The following is a 19,952-nucleotide window of genomic DNA, read 5'->3' as shown; positions in this document are numbered from 1 at the left end:
GAGAGAGTTCACTGAGAAGGGTATATACCTTATGGCTGTAGCCCAGGCTCTAGCACTAAAACCACATGGAAGGTCATGGCACCAGGGGAAGCTCAGGTGCTGTGGTGTCTGTCCCTTGTTCTCTCTGTGTCTATCTACAGGGAAAAGTCAGCCTGGGAATGGAACAGGTCTTACATGCTCCAGGCTTCTGCCCCACAAAATAAAAGTGTAAGCTGAAAATGGAAACATCCCTGAATCAGTGTAATAATGTATCACTACTTCTCATTTACCAACTATTTTCAATACCAAATATGAAGTTCAGTGCTTCCACTAGTGTGAACTGACCCAAACTGTCCCAGTCACATCACCAAAACCCTTCAATGAGGACTTTGCAGGGTACTCTACTGGGTTCCAATAAAGCAGATACAGGAACAGTCTACACATTTCCTGCAAATGTTGCTTTCTGCAAGTGTTAGAGAAAGTTATAATGAATAAACATGAAACATGGAGGTGGCATTTTTTTTTTGCCTCTAGGGTTATTGCTGGGGTTCAGTGCCTGCACTATGACTCCTGCTCCTGGTGGCCATCTTTTTTTTTTTTTTTCATTGTTGCTGCTGTTGCTGCTGCTGTTGCTGTTGGATAGGACAGGGAGAAGTTGAAAGAGGAGGGGAAGACAGAGAAGGGAAAGCAACCCCCTGCAGGTGGGGAGCAGGGGCCTCAAACTGGAATCTTTGAGCCTGCCCTTGGGCTTTGCAGTATGTGCACTTAACCTGGTGTGCTGCCGCCTGGCCCACAGAATCAGTCTTTTTTGAAATGACTTAGTACAAAACAGACTCAGTAAAGTATAACCTAAATGGATTGCATATTCAGCACTTGCCGAAGCCAGAGTCAAAAACTCCCTATTAAGTGAGCAAAGGTAGTATCCGTCATTGAGTACTAATAGCTAATTAACAGTGGCTCTTTCTTTTATTGGTAGATATATTCTCAGGAATCTTTGTTGCTTGCACACAATATACTCCCCCTTCCCAGCAGCATTAGGAAGTCTGTGGAACTTAGGAGAACCCACAATAATGCCCCCCGAAATATATGTTGGAAAAGAATAGATTTTAGGTCTTAGATGGCTGTCTCTCAATTTTACAATGATTGGTCTCAATCACGTGGGTGCAGATTCAACATGATGCCCAATGCCATGAGGCAGCAGTTACACTGCATAAATGTGATTAGAATACCCTGGTGGTGTAAGCCTTATGTATCAACTGGATCTAGATCGAAAACAGGAGCTTAAAGTCCTAAAAAGCACCACTGGTTAGGCTTGAGAACATCTATGACTGGCAGATAGCTGGTCTGATCTATGGAAGGTTGGCAATCTTGTGGTGTTATGCTGCCCTATTAACATGCAAATATGTATACTTGGTGGATGCTACTACTAACCACTAACTTTCTGATAACACTAAAAAGCAAAACAAAACTGAACAACAACAATAAAACAAATTAGTGTCTACTCATCCATTATCTCCATGAGGTCTCCATGTAACTGAGACAGACTGGTAGAGATGTAGGCTGGCTTTGAACCAAGATGCCCAACTGAGTAGGGCACAGCATCCTTATTAGGATCTTGCCCACTCTAAACAACGAGTTGAATACATTATATTAACTAGTCAGTGACTCTTTTAAAGAGTATAGAACATGTATTTCATTGTTGTGGTTACTGGGGTTTCACTGCTCTGGACAGGTCAGCATTTTTCAGATAAACAGAAACAGAGATGGAGAGAAATCATAACAGTAAAATCTCCCTCAGATCCACCATATGCCGAGGGGAGGGGTTGTGATTCATTTTTAATATCTTTAAAAAATATATTTATTTATTTATTCTCTTTTGTTTCCCTTGTTGTCTTACTGTTGTAGTTATTGTTGTCGTCATTGTTAGGACAGAGAGAAGTGGAGAGAGGAGGGGAAGACAGAGAGGGAAAGAAAGATAGACACCTGCAGACCTGCTTCACCACTTGTGAAGCGACTCCCCTGTAGGTGGGGAGCCGGGGCCTCAAACTGGGACCCTCACGCCAGTCCTTGTGCTTTGTGCCACCTACGCTTAACCCACTGTGCTACTGCCCAACTCCCTCATTTTTAATATCATAACTGTTTTTAGATCTTCTAGATGTGGGCTGAATTATATTTCTACGTTTCCCTACAGACTGAATGTAAATTACCTATAATATCATACTTAGTTTTGCCCAATGATTAGGCAAAACTTAAATTTTATATGACAACTTCAGAAACAGCCTTTAACCTAGGAATACAATTCTCAAGGTGAACTAATAGCAATATTTTGGCTCATTTTGTTGGAAAAAACCCAAAAAATACAGAAGGAAGGATCAAGATTCCAGGAGGGAAGTTTAGTAGATCAAGTATTTGACTCCAAGTACCAATCTACAGAAATTGCAGGTTCAAACCCAAACAGGGTCAACTCAGATTCTACAGTTCTAAACAGAACACTGAGCAGCTTACTGTTTCCTGACAAATTCATGAACTTTTACAGACTGCCACTGGTGTTTAAGGGGATGCATTAAGGAGAGAAAGGCTTGCATTAAGAGAGAAAGAAGAAAAACATTTATTTCCATTTAGAGAGGGAGGAGCAGGGAGTCTCAACTCTGTAACATGCTGTGTATACAATGGAGAAGTAGAACCATCATCAGCCAGATGCCCAAATTACACCAGATTCTGAGTCACAGCATTACTGTGCAGATACAACATTTTAGGTTTCTAACAATTCATTTGTGCCCAGTGCAAATCTGTAAGTAAACCTAAATTACCCACAAACCTGTTTTTTCTTTAGCTTTTAAAGGTCATCAAATCCTTGGAGATAGTATCGATCTCCAGTTGTTAATATTCAGAAGTCATACACTTACAGCACTGTCTTCATTGGGCTTATTTACTGCTCCAGTCAATGGTGCATTTCAGAGCTGGGAACATTTCCAGTGAAGTTTTCTCTGCTAGTAGTAAACACCACTGCTTCAACAATCCACATTAGGTCAGTATTTTACAGAGGGTCTACCTCCCACTTGAGCAGGTTGTCCGAGAATATGAATTCAACTACTGGCTCAAGAAAAACAAAGTCTTCTCAAGGGTTCAAAATTCACTTTCTGTTCAACTACAGACCTTCTGCAAACTGAGGATCTGAGCACTTTAGAGTAGTGACTATAATTCTTCCTTGATACAGAGAGCCAACAAGGTGTTTGTCACATATCAGCACACAGTGGAAAGCCATTACATATTAGTAGCCAGTGAGAAACAAGGTTGAGGACCCTGTACTGTAGAGCAGTGTAACACGCCGGCAAGCAGAATAGTAGAAGGGGAGCTGGATGGTGTTCATCCATAACAGCCAAGGGTTGGCTCTGAAGTCTATATAAGATGAATACTCACTACTGTACTGGTTGGGGCCTAGGTAGTAAGTGACAAGTCATCAGATAAAAAAAAAATTAGGTGGAACCATAGGTTTGGAAAGTTCTGGGATCCAAAACAATGTCTATACGAGCATCATTATTAAAATGAAAAGTCAGTATCTGGGAAACAGGTTGGGCTCCCTCCCCTGGAATACTGGAAAGAGATGTAAAGACCATATCTTCAAGCGCCTGAGTGGAGACCTTCTTCTAATACAATGAGTCGTGTGGCTTTCTGTTAGAAATCAAGCAGTAATTAGTTATAGCCCAATTCTGAGAGCACCAGTTAGTACGCCTACAATTAAATAGGAAGACATTATGAAGACACCCAGCAGGATGTTTTTAAGTACCAGAGATAACTTATAAGCTTTTATACACAATTTAAAAACATATCCTATGCTAAGCATCATGGCAGAAGTAAAAAAAGCATTTCTAGCACGTCCCACTGTCACTCTCCAGGGAAGCTGACAAGTTCTTTAAAAAAAAAAAATCAGTTTATTTACCTCTGACAAAACACACAACGACACTGGCAGGTGACAAGGTTTCTGTCAGAATGAGCTGACAGCACTTTCTCCCAGAGGGAGGGAAAAACTATCATTGCCCATAAGGAATTTCTACCACCTACACCTAACTCCCTCTCCCCCTCCAGAATACTTACCCTTAAAAGTGAAATACCCTCAATCCATTCCATGACACCCTAGAGAATGTTTAGTCCGAAGACGAGTTTCTCCAAGTTTGAAAGTGTTACTGAGCCTGAGAAGGATGCATTCTGCCTGTACCTGGGCCCCTCCGTGAGCTCCTGGGACCCTTGTCCCCGGCAGCCTGGGGACCGCACGCTGGCTGCCCCAGGTCAGTCCCCTGCGCAGGAGGTGCCGGCAATGGAGTCAGGAGCGCAGGTTATACCACCTTTCCGGTCTACCGCAAGCACCTGGGACACTCGCACACAGGGGGCCCGGGGCTGCGCGGTGGAGCCCCATCTCAAGTTCTCCAGCCGCAAGAGGCCCCAAGAAACCCCACTCTGGCTGCAGCGTTAGCCCCGGCTGCCTCCAGTCCGCACGTCCGAGCCCCTCCACCCCCATCAGGCCTGCCCCTGCCCCGCCTCGGGTGCCCGTGCTCCCGCCAGCCGGTCGCGCCCGTACCTGCCGGACCCGGTGCAGGGCGTCCACGAAGCCCTCAGTCTTCATCCCCACGGGAGCGCTCTGCCCCTGCACCAGTTCCGCCATTACCGCCCCCGCCTCCTCCTCCTCCTCCTCCTCCTCCACCGCCGCCTCTCGGATCCCCCGTCCGGCCTCCCGCTCTGCTGGGGGACCCGTAGCCGGAAAAGGAAAGTCGTCGCACTTCCGGCGGAAGAGAAGTGGGACGCTCAACACCCGTGAGGCCACGCCTGAGGGGCAGGGACAGCGCACGAGACCGCCGGAAGTGGGTGGGGCCTCGGCTGCAGGGGCGGGCCCGCGTGCTCTCCACGGAGTCGGGTCTCCAGCAACAAGTTGCAACTCCACTCTTCCAATCGCTATTTGAGCTGGGCGATGGAGCAGGTTGTGACAGATCCTTGAGGAAAGCTTGTGACCCCAGGTGTCCGGCTGTGGGCCAAGAGAGCAATGATGTGGCCCCCCCATTTATTGTTGTTGATGTGATTGTTGTTGGACAGGACAGAGAGAAATGGAGAGAGGGGGAGAGAAAGACAGACACCTGCAGACCTGCTTCACTGCTTGTTAAGTGACTCCCTTGCAGGTGGGGAGCCAGGGGCTCGAACCGGGATCTTGAAGCCGGTCCTTGCGCTTCGCGCCATGTGCGCTTAACACCACCCGACCCCCTATTTATTTTTTTAACCAGCGCACTGCCCAGCTCTGGTTTACTGTGATGCTAGAGATTGAACCTGGGACCTTCAGTTCCTCAGGCATGAAAGTGTTTGAATAATCACTGTGCTATCTCCCCAACCCACGTGGCATTGTCCGCTCCTCCCAGAAACATCCTGGGGCTTGGGGATTATTGGATCTGAGCTCCTAGAAACAGCAGCAAGAAGAGGGAGACTAGTGGTGAGGAAGGTGAAGCCCCCAAATGTTAGCATCACAAGTGTGCAGGGAGTTCTTATCACTTTGCCAGGGGAGGGAGGTGGACGAAAGCCACACGTAGGGTTGCCTGGCGACACATGTCAGGAAGGACGCTGCCCTTGGAAAGCCATAGTGGTATCCTCTTACACATTCCTGAGAGCACTCTGGGGAGACAGGAAATGCCATGGCCACATCCTTGCTTCCGTGCTTGCAGAGTACTGCAGTCATGCTTAAATTATTTGTAGTTACTAGGTATAGATTTTTCAAAGCAAGAGAAGGAATCTTAGTCCTGGAGCACCTTGTGCCTCAGAAGTGAATCTTAACAAATATTCAAGCAGAACTACAAAAGTAAAAGAGTTTAGGAACTTCAACACAGATGTTAAGTGGCAGGTATAACTTAAACAGGTTTTGGATTAAGATTATCATCATCATTAATGTTTCTTCAACCTTAACATTGCCACGGGTTGGATTAATAAAAAGGATTTTATGTTAGATCACTTTACTAGGGAAATGTTGATTTATAGGACTTGTCACAGGAGTACAGTTTCTCCCCACACACACACAGATTTTTTTTTTTTTTACACACACACACTTTTAATAGGTACACTTCACCCTTCACCAAATAGTCATCTTTCTCCACCACAGGACACTGGTCCCCAACCCCCTTCCAATCTCCTCCTACCATCCTCAACCCCTTTGAGACTTTGTATCTGCTTCTATACACCCACTCTCAGAAGGCTAGAAATGGACCTACCCTATGACCCTGCAATTCCTCTCCTGGGGATATATCCTAAGGAACCCAGCACATCCATCCAAAAAGATCTGTGTACACATATGTTCTTAGCGGCACAATTTGTAATAGCCAAAACCTGGAAGCAACCCAGGTGTCCAACAACAGATGAGTGGCTGAACAAGTTGTGGTATATATACACAATGGAATACTACTCAGCTGTAAAAAATGATGACTTCACTGTTTTCAGCCCATCTTGGATGGACCTTGAAAAGATCAGTTAAGTAAAATAAGTCAGAAACAGAAGGATGAACATGGGATGATCTCACTCTCAGGCAGAAGTTGAAAAACAAGATCAGAAGAAAAAAAAAAGTAGAACCTGAAATGTAATTGGCATATCGCACCAAAGTAAAAGACTCTGGGGTGGGGGTGCGTGGATGGGGAGAATACAGGTCCAAGAAGGATGACAGAGGACCTAGTGGGGGTTGTACTGTTATATGGGAAACTAGGGAATGTTATACACGTACAAACTATTGTATTTACTGTTGAATGTAAAACATTAATTCCCCAATAAAGAAAAAAGAAATTATATATATATATATATATATATATATATATATATATATTTCCACTGGTATATATATATATATACCACTGTTTATTGAGGTTTCAACCTGTATTTTCCCTTGCTTTGTTTCTTGAATTTCATCTACGAGTGAGATAATCTTATTTTAGGCTTCCTTCTGGTGCATTTCATTTAACATGATTCCCTTCAGTTCCACCCATGTTACAGTAAAAGATTTTTTATCATTTCTCATAGCTGAGTAGTATTTCATCATATATATATCTCACAACTTTCTTAACCACTCATCTAATCTTGAACAGTTTGGTTACTTCCAAATTTGGGGGCTATTACAAAGTGTTGCAATGAATGAATACAGAGGTGGCAGCAGGTAGAGCAGCTGGGGCTATGGACTGAATGGGGAAAAGAAAATGCTGCAATGAACCATGTGTGCATAAATCTCTTTGGATAAGTGTTTTTTGTGCTCTTTGGATAGATTACTATGACAGAAATTGTTGGAGCATCTGGTAGCTCTATTTTTTTTTTTTTTAATATTTTGAGGAATCTCCAGAGTGTTTCCCATAGGGACTGAATTGAAGTTATATTTTTACTAGCAGTGTAAAAGAGTTCCATTTTTCATCACATTCTCATCAGCATTTGTTGTTCCTGTCCTTTTAGCTATAAGACATTCTCACACCTGTGAGAATGAGATAGTATCTCATTGTATTGCTTTGCATTTTTCTGGTAATTAGTGACACAAACTCACATTTTTTTTTTTTTAACCAGAGCTTAGCTCTGGTTTATGGTGGTGCAGGGGTAGAGGGGTGAGGATTAAATGTGGGACTTTGGAACCGCAGGCAAGAGATCCTGGTCCTTGCGCTTCCTGCCACCTAGCTTAACCCGATGTGCTATCGCCCGACCCCCTGCCTCTCCAATTTTTAATGGGCTTGAGTTTTTCATTGTTGCTGCTGAATTTTGTGAGCTCTTTATATGTTTTGGTTGCTAACCCTTTGTCTCATGTGTGGCATGTAAAAGTCACCTCCCATTCTGTAGGGTGTCCTTTTGTTTTAGTCATGGTGTTTTTTTTAAATTTCTTTATTGGGGAATTAATGTTTTATATTCGACAGTTAATACAATAGTTTATACATGCAAAACATTTACCAGTTTTCCATATAACAATACAACCCCCACTAGGTCCTCTGTCATCCTTCTTGGACCTGTATGCCCCCCCCACCTGCCCACCCCAGTCTTTTACTTTGGTGCAATACGCCAATTCCAGTTCAGGTTCTACTTGTGTTTTCTCTTCTGATCTTGTTTCTCAACTTCTGCCTGAGAGTGAGATCATCCCATATTCATCCTTCTGTTTCTGACTTATTTCACTTAACATGATCTTTTCAAGGTCCATCCAAGATCAGCTGAAAATGGTGAAGTCACCATTTTTAATAGCTGAGTAGTATTCCATTGTGTATATATACTACAACTTGCTCAGCCACTCATCTGTTGTTGGACACCTAGACTGCTTCCAGGTTTTGGCTATTACAAATTGTGCTGCCAAGAATATATGTGTACACAGATCTTTTTGGAGGGAGGTGTTGGGTTCCTTAGGATATATCCCCAGGAGAGGAATTGCAGGGTCATAGGGTAGGTCCATTTCTAGCCTTGAGAGTTCTCCAGACTGTTCTCCACAGAGGTTGGACCAATTGACATTCCCACCAGCAGTGTAGGAGGGTTCCTTTGACCCCACAACCTCTCCAGCACTTGCTGCTGTTCCCTTTTCTGATGTATGACATTCTCACAGGAGTGAAGTGGTATCTCATTGTTGTCTTTATTTGCAATTCTCTGACAATCAAAGACTTGGAGCATTTTTTCATGGGTATCTCGGCCTTTTGGATCTCTTCTGTGGTGAATATTCTGTCCATGTCCTCTCCCCATTTTTGTATGGGGTTATTTGTTTTGTTTTCTTTTTTTTATTTGTTTTCTTATTGAGTTTGGCAAGCTCTTTATATATTCTGGTTATTAAACTCTTGACTAATTTATGGCATGTAAAGATCTTCCCCCAATCTGTGATGGGTCTCTTAGGTAGTGCTTTCTTTTGCTGTGCAGAAGCTTTTTAATTTGATGTAGTCTCATGTGTTTATGCTTGTCTTAGTCTTCTTTGTAATTGGATTCATTTCATTGAAGATGTCTTTAAAATTTATGCGGAAAAGAGTTCTGCCAATATTTTCCTCTAAGTAGCTGATAGTTTCTGGTCTAACACTCAAGTCCTTGATCTACTTGGAATTTACTTTTGTATTTGGTGAAATATAGTGGTTCAGTTTCATTCTTCTGCATGGTGATGTTGTTTTTTTGCAGTATAGAAGTTATTTATCCTGATATAGTCCCATTGGTCTATTTTTGCTTTTGTTTTCCTTAATGTTGAACTAGAGTCTATAAATACATTTCCAAAACACACATCATGGAATGTTCTACCATTGTTTTTTCCTATGTTTTTTATGCTTGGAATTGGATAGCAAAGAAAAGGACAACAAGACAATCAAATGAGATGATCTGTTCTGTCAATATCCTAGGAAAACTTTGAGTTTTGGAAAGAAGTATGAGGAATAACTGGTTTCAGGGCTGGGTGGTGGCCACCTGGTTAAATGCACACATTACAGTGTGCAAGGATCTGGGTTCAAGCCCTGGTACCTACATGCAGGGTGAAAACTTCACAAGCAGTGAAGTGAAGTTGCAGATATCTCTCTGTCTCTTTCCCTCTCTATCTTCCCCCTTCCCTCTCGATTTCTCTCTGTCTCTATCAAATAAAGAAAGAAAGAAACAGAATAAAATCTATTAAAAAAGAATAACTGGTTTGTTGTCAATAATAAAATCATAACAATGACTTTAATATCAGTTTGTGAGTTCTTCTGGAGCACAGACTTTGTCTATTTTTTTCCTTGTATCTCTAGAATCTGGCACATAGTAGGTGCTTAGAAACTGGCTTTGAATTGGATAATGCCAAATTGGAATAATCCTGGCATTGTGGTAAAATAAAAGCATTAGACAGAATCGCAAAATTGAAAAGCATTGCATAACCATTATGCTATCTACCCCCACTGGCTGCCTCTCTAATTTTTAATGGGCTTGAGTTTTTCTTTGTTGCTGCTGAATTTTGTGAGCTCTTTATATGTTTTCGTTGCTAACCCTTTGTCTCTTATGTGGCATGTAAAGGTCACCTTCCATTCTGTAGGGTGTCCTTTTGTTTTGGTGATGGTGCTTTTTGCAGTGCAGAAGTTATTTAGCTTCAGTTTTAGTTTTCAAGCAACATGTTTCAATCCACAGAGAAAAAAGCACATAGTTGGCTGTATTGCTGTTATTGTTGAAGTTCTATCACGAGGTGGGACCAACACATGCCAACACATCTATTTGTGGCCAGCCTGCATTTGTTGAACATTTTAACTTTGCTATGTTTGCAAAAATCAAGGAAATGGCATCAACTTTCAGGAATGGGGTGGGTCCTATTAATCTTATATCAGTGATACTTGTATTGCAAATATTTTTTTATGCAGAGTCAGAAGTTGAATACAGGGTCTCTATGTATGCACATTACCACTGAATCACCTTCCCTACCCAACTTTTTGCTTTTAAAAAAATATTTATTTATTTATTTATTTATTCCCTTTCGTTGCCCTTGTTGTTTTACTGTTGTAGTCATCATCATCATTATTATTATTGATGCCGTCGTCTTTGTTGTTGGATAGGACACAGAGAAATAGAAAGAGGAGGGGAAGACAGAGAGGGAAAGAGAAAGATAGATACCTGCAGACCTGTTTCACCACTTGTGAAGCGACTACCCTGCAGGTGGGGAGCCGGGGGCTCGAACCGGGATCCTTAAGTTGAACCTTGCACTTTGTGCCATGTGTGCTTTACCTGCTATGCTACCTCCTGACTCCCAACTTTTTTTACTTTTTCAGAATGAGAGAGACAGAGAGAGGGAAAGCAAGAGCAAAGCACTTCCCCACTATCCACAAAATTCTCTTTGTTGTTGTGGGCCGGGAGGTGGTGCGGTGGATAAAGCATGAGTTCCTGAGTTTGATCCCTGACAACACATGGACCAGAGTGATGTCTGGTTCTTTTTCTCCTCCTATCTTTCTCATAAATAAATGAAATAAATAAAATATTTTTTAAAAATTCTCCTTGTTTTGTTCATGTAAGGACAGTGATCAAACCCAGAGCCTCTTGAATGTGAGATACACACTTTACTGTGAATGCTAAGTCACCTCTCCAGTCCTTAGTTTAAAAAAAAACAAAAAAACTCTGGAGTATGTGTGTTCATCTGATCTCAACTAGTGCTCCCTTTAAATATAAATAAGGAAAACTGGGTCATTATCTTAAATGTAAGACACATTTCAAGGTTTAGTCCCAATGATCACAGAATGCCTAAGCAGGAAGACAAGGTTCTAGTTCTCCTTCTTTAACTGGTAGAATAATAGAGCCGCTCATTTATTTCTGGGGATATGAAAGAGAACAACGATGCAGACCCAGATAGGTCCATTGGTATGTGAAATTAATGAATAAAAATGACTTTACCTAAATTGGATAAAAAAATTCTCAGAGGTTAAAAAAAAAAAGTGACTGGCCAACAACAGATGAGTGGCTGAGCAAGTTGTGGTATATACACAATGGAATACTACTCAGCTATTAAAAATGGTGACTTCACCATTTTCAGCTGATCTTGGATGGGCCTTGAAAAGATCATGTTAAGTGAAATAAGTCAGAAACAGAAGGATGAATATGGGATGATCTCACTCTCAGGCAGAAGTTGAAAAACAAGATCAGAAAAGAAAACACAAGTAGAACCTGAATTGGAATTGGCATATTGCACCAAAGTAAAAGACTCTGGGGTGGGTGGGTGGGGAGAATACAGATCCAAGAAGGATAACAGAGGACTTAGTGGGAGTTGTATTGTTATATGGAAAACTGGTAAATGTTTTGCATGTACAAACTATTGTATTTACTGTTGAATGTAAAACATTAATTCCCCAATAAAGAAATTTTTAAAAAAAGTGACTGGATTTGCATATGAGATTGTCACCTAAAATTGCTGCCCCACTCTGGGACATGGAGATATATTTCTTTCTTTTCTTTTTTTCCTTTCAGTGTTATTGTTGGGGCTTGGTGCCTACTGCACCAGGAATCCACTGCCCCTGGAGGCTATTTTTCCAGCTTTTTGTTACCCTTGTTGTTTTATCATTGTTGTGGCTATTATTATTGTTGTTATTGATGTAGTTGTTGTTGGATAGGACAGAGAGAAATGGAGAAAGGAGGGGGAGACAGAGAGGGGGAAAGATAGATACCTGTAGACCTGCTTCACTGCTTGTGAATCTACTCCCCTGCAGGTGGGGAGCTGGGGGCTTCAACCGGGAGCCTTACACCACTCTTTGCGTTTCGCACCATGTGCACTTAACCTGCTTTGCTACCACCCGACCCCCGGAGATATATTTCTGGTGGCACTGAATTATCTCCTCCTGTGGTCTGGGAGGTGGTGCAGTGGATAATGCCGTGGATTCTCAACCATGAGTTCAATACCCGGCAGCACATGTATTAGAATGATGTCTGGTTCTTTCCATCCTTTCTCATGAATAAATAATTTTTTTAAAAAAAGTATCTCCTCCTTAGATAATATCAACTAGAAGATGCACAAAAATGAAATTGTTTCAGTAAGAAGGGACTAGGTTATACTTCAGTAATACATCTCAAATTCTTATTAGCTTATCACATAAATGTTAATTTCTTTATTTTTTCTTAGTTTTAAAAATTTCTTTATTGGGGTATTAATGGTTTACAGTCAGGGGCCGGGCGGTGGCACACCAGGTTAAGTGCACATAGTGTGAAGTGTGCAAGGACTGGCTCAAGGATCCTAGTTCAAGCCCGAGGCTCCCCACCTGCAGAGGGGTTGCTTCACAAGCGGTGAAGCAGGTTTGCAGGTGTCTGTTTCTCCTTTCTTTCCTTTCCCTTCCCTCCCCTCCCCTCTGCTCTTCTCCTCCTCTCCCTTCCCCTCCCCTCCTCTTCTCTTCTCTTTTCTTTTCTTTTCTTTCTTTCTTTGTCTTTGTCTCTCTCTCTTTCTTCCTTTCTTTATTTGTTTTTGGGTGTCTTTATCTCCACATCTGTCTTCCCCTCCTCTCTCAATTTCTCTGTCCTATACAACAACAACGACAACAAAAATGATCCACAGTCAGCAGCAAAATATGATGATTTGTGCATGTGTAACATTTTCTAGTTTTCCACATTTTATTTTATTTTATTTTATTTTATTTATTCTCTTTTGTTGCCCTTGTTGTTTTATTGTTGTAGTTATTATTATTTTTGTTGTCGTCGTTGTTGGATAGGACAGAGAGAAATGGAGAGAGGAGGGGAAGACAGAGAGGGGGAGAGAAAGACAGACACCTGCAGACCTGCTTCACCGCCTGTGAAGCGACTCCCCTGCAGGTGGGGAGCCGGGGTTCGAACCAGGATCCTTATGCCGGTCCTTGTGCTTTGCACCACCTGCGCTTAACCCGCTGCGCTACAGCCCGACTCCCAGTTTTCCACATTTTCATTCAACCCCCACTAGGTCCTCCTCTGCCATCAAAACTTCTTTTTATATATATAATTTTTAAATGTATTTATTTTTCCCTTTTGTTGCCCTTGTTGTTTTAGTTATTATTGTTGATGATGATGCCGTCGTTGTTGGATAGGACAGAGAGAAATGGAGAGAGGAGGGGAAGACAGAGAGGGGGAGAGAAAGAGAGACACCTGCAGACCTGCTTCACTGCTTATGAAGAGACTCCCCTGCAGGTGTGGAGCCGGGGGCTCTAACCGGGAACCTTACACAGGTCCTTGTGCTTTGTGTCATGTGCGCTTAACGCGCTGCACTACTGCCCAACTCCCCATAACTTCTTTTTTCTTTGTTTCTTTAATTGAAAGTGAGAGACAGGGAAACAGAGAGAGAAAAATGGATTTGAAAATGGATTACAGAAGAATTTAAAGACGGGTGCTGTCTTTGTTGATCTCACAGCAGCCTATGACACGGTCTGGCATCGTGGTCTCCTAGTCAAGATCTTAAGATGCCTGCCTCCATGGGTGGCCAACACTATATCGTTTCTTCTCCAAAACAGAAGATTCCAGGTGCATCTGGGTGACAAGTCTAGCAGATGGAGACTTGTCTCAAGTGGCCTCCCCCAGGGCTCTGTTCTGGCTCCTACGCTATTTAATATTTACATCAATGACCTCCCAGAAACTTCTTCAAGGAAGTTCATCTACGCCAATGACATCTGCTGTGCAACTCAGGCATCCAAGTTCGACATCCTCGAGGAAACACTCACGAAAGACATGTCGCTGATATCTGATTACTGTAAAAAAATGGCGACTAATCCTTAGCACTGCAAAAAAGGTATCATCTGTTTTCCATCTACACCATGCCTCGGCCTCGCGTGAGCTTAATGTGCAGCTTGGCGATACGAGAATCTGGCATGAAGCCCAGCCAGTCTATCTTGGCGTTACCCTCGATCGCACTCTGTCATTTCACGAACATCTCATAAAAACTGCAGCAAAGGTGGGCACGAGGAATAACATCGTTGCAAGACTGGCCAGCTCCTCATGGGGCGCGAGCGCTTCCACACTACGATCATCATCTCTGGCATTATGCTATTCCACTGCAGAATACTGTGCCCCAGTATGGTTCCGTAGCCCCCATGTCCACTTGGTCGATTCCAAATTATATTCCTCCATGAGGATAATTTCTGGAACCACCTGTTCCACCCTGGTTCCATGGCTGCCAGTTCTTAGCAACATCGCCCCGCCAGATATTCGTCGGGATGCGGCATCATCTAAGTTCATTTCCCACGTCTACGCTCGACCGGACCTGCCAATATACGCAGATATCTTCACCCACCCTGTTCAACGCTTGATGTCTCGTCACTCAATCTGGTCCCCTACGCCTACACTGAACTTCTCTGTTCCAGACTCTTGGAAACAGAGTTGGCAGTCAGCTGAGGTAAAGAACAAACACCTCATCACAGACCCCTGCAAGCGTCAACCCGGCTTTGACCTAGCACTTTATGATTGGGCCCTCCTCAATCGCTATCGAACAGGCCATGGCCCGTGCGCCGCTGTGTTCCATCGCTGGGGAGCCAGAGACGACCCGAACTGCCCCTGTGGCTCCAGACAGACTATGACCCACATAGTCAACGACTGCCACCTCTCCAGATTCAAAGGAGGTCTCGAAACTTTACATCAGGCTCAACCTGATGCTGTTGACTGGCTACGGAAGAAGGACAAACGCTAGAAGAAGAAGGAGAGAGAGAGAGGGAGAGATAAGTAGAAACATATATATAGTACTGTTCCACTACTTGTGACACTTTACTCCTGTAGTTGGGGACCAGAATCATGAGTCCAGGTCTTCTGCACATGGCAATGTGTGTACTCTACCACATGCACTACCACTCCCATCCCTACCCCCAAAGGTTCCTTTTTTTAAAAAAAATGTTTTATTATCTTTAATAAAGTTAGGGACAGCCTGTAATTGAGATGGAAGGGGGTGATAGGAAGAGAGACAGAGAGATATATGCACCAGCGCTTCACCACTCACAAAGCTAACCCCCTGCAGGTGGGAAAGATCAGGGGTTTGAACCAGGTCTTTGCGCATTATAACGTGCACTCAAGCAGGTGCGCCACCACCCAGCCCCAAAAATTACTTTAAAAATGAACATGAATGTTGCTGGTGGACTATTGCTCTGTCACATGTCTTCATTCTTCAGCCAAGGTTGATAAAGCAGTTTGTGTTTTAAACATTAAATAACATTAAGGCAAAGGGAAAAGATTTGGCCAAACATAATTTGCCTTTTAAAGCTGCTGCCTTTTGCTGGTGGGGGCAGGGTAGATAGCATAATGCTTCTACAAAGAGGTTCTCATGCCTGAGGCTCCAAAATCCCAGATTCTATCCCCTGTGCCACCGGAAACTAGACTGAGTAGGTGTTTTGGTAAAAATAAATAAATAAATAAATAAATATCAATAAATAAAATAAAGCTGTTGCCTCCAGGAGTTACTTTTGTTCACATTTATTGGTGGTGTGGTTCATGATACCTACTGGTTTCTAGTTATTGTGTTGCATATATGTATGTATGTGTGTATGGGCATGTGTATGTATGTATGTGTGTATGTATGGTCTCTCTCTTTCTTATTCAGACTTTTCTCAGATGTTTGAGAATCCATGAGGGTATGGTCACACTTCTGAGTGGGTGGTTAAAAGCTGACTGTAGGTAGGAAGCTTCATGAGCAGTGAAGCAACGCTGCATGTAGGTCTCTCTCTTTCTCCCCCTTCCCTCTCCATTTCTCTATCTCTATACAGAAAAAACCTGATTTTAGCTGAGAACTGGTGACTGTCAACATCCTGGCAGAATGGTCTAGCTGAGCTGTTTGTTTGGTGTTTTTCAGTATCAGAATCAGCAGTTTTAAATTACTCCTCTTGGGTGTCTGGGAAGGTGATTTAATGAGTAAAGCACAATACTTGCACATGTTAGGCCCTAGGTTTGATCTGTGATCGCAAATCCTGTAGCAGAGTTTTGTTCTTTCTAAATAAATAAATAAATAAACGATTTTATCTTTAAATGCTTCCTTCTGGGCCAGTCAGATTCCCTGTAGAAAACTCTTGCAGCCTCCTGCTTGGACACCAGAGTACCTGTTTCAGTTTAAGTCATATATATATATATATATATTTTTTGCCTCCAGGGTTATCACTGGGACTCAGTGCCTGCCCTATGAATCCACCGCTCCTGGAGGCCATTTTTTCCTTTTGTTGCCCTGGTTGTTTATCATTGTTGTTGTTATTGCTGTCGTTGTTGTTGGATAGGACAGAGAAATCGAGGGGGGGGAGAATACAGGTCCATGAAGGACGATAAATAACATAGTGGGGGTTGTATTGTTAAATGGGAAACTGGGGAATGTTATGCATGTACAAACTATTGTATTTACTGTTGAATGTAAAACATTAATTCCCCAATAAAGAAATAAATTAAAAAAAAAAAAAGAAATCGAGAGGAGAGGGAAAGACAGAGGGGGGAGAGAAAGATAGACACCCGCAGACCTGCTTCACTCTCTGTGAAGCAACCCCCTGCAGGTGGGGAGTTGGGGGCTCAAACCGGGATTCTTATGCTGGTTCTTGCTCTTTGTGCCATGTGCACTTAACCTGTTGCGCCACTGCCCAGCCCCCTAGGTCATACTTTCATCTTCTTGACTACTTGATCTATACTTGTCTTTTCCTATGAGACTATATACTTCAAAGACAGCAAACTATATATATATAATGTTACCATGTCTCCAACATTGGGTACCAATGTGCTTAACAAAATATTACTTCAAAAAATTAATGTTTGAACTTTTTAGGGCGGTATTCCCACTATGTTCTTTATGCTTTATTATGATTTCTCTTTATCTATCAGTCTATCTACCTACCTATCTGTCTATCCATTTTCGATAGAGGCAGAGAGAAATTGAGAGAGGCAGGAGAAATTAAGAGGGAGAGAGACAGAGAGACAACTGCAGCATTATTTCACCACTTGTGAAGCTTCCCCCCTGCAGGTGAGGACCAGGGCCTTGAACCCGGATCCTTGTGCATTATAATGTGTGCACTCAACCAGGTGGGCCACTTGGTTTTTCTTTAAAAATGTTTAGTTTTACTTTTATATAGCTTTCTTCCTTTATTATTCTTCATAATTTAAGCACATAATAAAGTACATAGAATAATAAAATGGACAGCTGTGTACACAGTTCCCAACATAAGAAATCAGCACTACTATTACTGAACATCCTTGTCTAGTTCACTGTGATCTTACTATTTTTAAATTTTATTTGTCTGTTTATTTTTGCTATCAGGGTGATCACTGAGACTCAGCACTGGTGCTACTCCCAGCAAACATTTTCCCTTTTTCCTTTTTTTTTTTTCTATTTTATTTGATAGGACAGAGAGAAATTGAGAGGGGAGGAGGAGGGATAAATAGAGAAAGAAGGGGGTGGGACAGTAGCACAGCAGGTTAAGGGCACATGGCAGGAAGTGAAAGATCCAGCCCAAGGATCCTGTTTTGAGCCCCCAGCTCTCCACCTGCAGGGAGGTCGCTTCACAAGCAATGAAGCATGTCTGCAGGTGTCTTTCTCTCCCCCTCTGTCTTCCCCTCCTCTCTTGATTTCTCTCTGTCCTATCCAGCAACAACAACAACAACAATGAACAAAAAATGGTCTCCAGCAGCAGTAGATTTATCCTAGCGATAACCCTGGAGGCAAAAAAAAAAAAGAGATATACCCCTGAAGACGTATTTCATCGCTTGTGAAGCAGCGCCCCAGCAGGTGTAGAGCAGGGGCTCAAACCTAGGTTCCTGCACATGGCAATGTGTGCCCTCAACTGGTTGTGCCACCACCTCCCCCTTCTGTTCTGACAGCCTTCCTGAACTTGCATTGTTTGCATACTAATGCATTTTGCGTTCTTGTGTATATATACTTGTGTATATATACTTTTAAACTTTCTACAAAGGTGTAAGAATCTATGGGCCTCTCTATATTTAGAGTCTTTTCTTTTCAGCCCCATGTATATTTTGAGGATTATCCTGGTTCATATATGTAGCCATATTTCAGTTACTTTCATTCCCAGATTGCACTGGAGGAACAAACCAGAAATTATGTACTTTTCTTCTATGGATAACTACACAGATGGTTTCCAGTTTTTCTCTGTTAAAAGTCATGTTACGAAACACCTTCTTGAACTTTTGTCCTTGTGTAGTAGTGTGAGAAATTTTCTTGGAAGTACATCCAAGGGGGTGGAGTGGGAATGAGTAGGGACTCTGCCACCTCAGCTTTTCTTTTCTCTCCTTTTCTTTTCACTTTTCTCTTCTCTTTCTTCCTCCTCCTCCCCCTCCTCCTCCCCCCTCCCCCTCCTCCTCCCCTCCCCCTCCTCCCCCTCCTCCCCCCCCATTCTCCTCTTCCTTCTCCTTCTTTTCTATCTCTTTCTTTTTACTCAGCTCTGGTTTATGGAGGTGCAGGGGATTGAGCCTGAAATCTTAGAGCTTCAGGAATGAAAGGCTTTTTGCACAACCATTATGCTATTCTCCAGGCCAGCTTTTCTAGATAAAGCCAAATCACTCTCCTTCCTATGTGGACTGTGGCTCCACAGTGGGACACACACTATCTGCTGCTTACTCTAAATCCTTACTGTTACTTTCTATTATCATAATTTAACGTTTTAAATAAAAAAATAAGTGCCTGAAATTAACTTTTATATGTTAACATTATATAATTCATTTCTTAACTGCTTAAAGCCTTTATACACATACAATTGAGAAGCATTCAATATATCCACATAGCTGTGCAAGCACCATTGCCACCATCCATCTCCAAAGCTGAAATTCTGTATCCACCAAACAAGAACTCAATATTGTCCCCTCAACTATCCCCTAATGCCACCAGTCTACTTTTGGTTTCTGTAATGTGGCTTGTTGTAAGGATCTCATATAAGTGGAATCATCTGATATTTGCCCTTTTGTATCTGACTTATTTTACTTTGCACAATGTTTTCAAAATATATCCATGTTCATTAGGGAAAGATAGAAACAGGCTGGGGGTATGGATTGACCTGCCAACGCCCATGTCTAGTGGAGAAGCAGTTACAGAAGCCAGACCTCCCACCTCCTGCACCCCATAAAGAATTTTGGTCCATACACCCAGAGGTAAATGTTAGGGGAAAATGACCAGAGGGTTGTGAACTCCAATTCCATCAGGGCCCGGAGAGAGAAGAGGAAAAGAAGGACATTTGGAAGTAATAGGTGTGACTTAGAAAGGAAGAGAAGTTGGTGTATTGCACCAGGAAGTACAGGTTCTGGAAAAGGATGATAGAAGACCTAGTGGGGTTGTATTGTTATGTGGAAAACTGAGAAATGTTATTCATGTACAAACTATTGTATTTACTCTTGACTGTAAAACATTAATCCCCCAGTAAAGAAATTGGAAAAAAAAAAAAAAAAAGGAAGGAAGGAGGACCGGGCAGTAGCGCAGCGGGTTAAGTGCACATGGTGCAAAGCACAAGGGCCAGAGTAAGGATCCCGGTTGGAGCACCTGGCTCCCCACCTGTGTGTGGGGGGGTGTCACTTCACAAACAGTGAAGCAGGTCTACAGGTGTCTATCTTTCTTTCCT

At 42.6% G+C, this 19,952-nt stretch overlaps 1 protein-coding gene and 1 long non-coding RNA gene across 10 annotated transcripts in view; both read right to left on the bottom strand.

Annotated features, from left to right (window-relative positions):
* Window positions 1–4,735, bottom strand: part of FUBP3 (far upstream element binding protein 3) — a 60,254-nt gene extending 55,519 nt beyond the window's left edge. For 7 of the 9 annotated variants that reach the window (XM_060200402.1, XM_060200406.1, XM_060200401.1 and 4 more), the window contains exon 1: window positions 4,556–4,716. In XM_060200402.1, the coding sequence (XP_060056385.1) occupies window positions 4,556–4,639 (84 nt within the window). In that variant the 5' untranslated portion in view covers window positions 4,640–4,716. Of the gene's footprint in view, window positions 1–4,555 lie in introns of all 9 variants that reach the window. The other 2 variants (XM_007527012.3, XM_060200405.1) reach the window with 2 other exon arrangements.
* On the bottom strand, window positions 2,564–4,512 carry LOC132540928 (uncharacterized). Its single transcript, XR_009552125.1, has 2 exons — window positions 4,075–4,512; window positions 2,564–3,651 (listed from the first exon to the last, which is right to left on the bottom strand). It is a non-coding gene; the product is annotated as an uncharacterized LOC132540928 (long non-coding RNA).
* Window positions 4,736–19,952: the final 15,217 nt, after the last annotated feature.

Source organism: Erinaceus europaeus, chromosome 10, assembly GCF_950295315.1.
Source record: "Erinaceus europaeus chromosome 10, mEriEur2.1, whole genome shotgun sequence".
Taxonomy (NCBI): Eukaryota; Metazoa; Chordata; class Mammalia; order Eulipotyphla; family Erinaceidae; genus Erinaceus; species Erinaceus europaeus.
The sequence above is the reverse complement of the archived record's forward strand: the minus strand, read 5'-3'. Positions and strand labels throughout refer to the sequence as shown.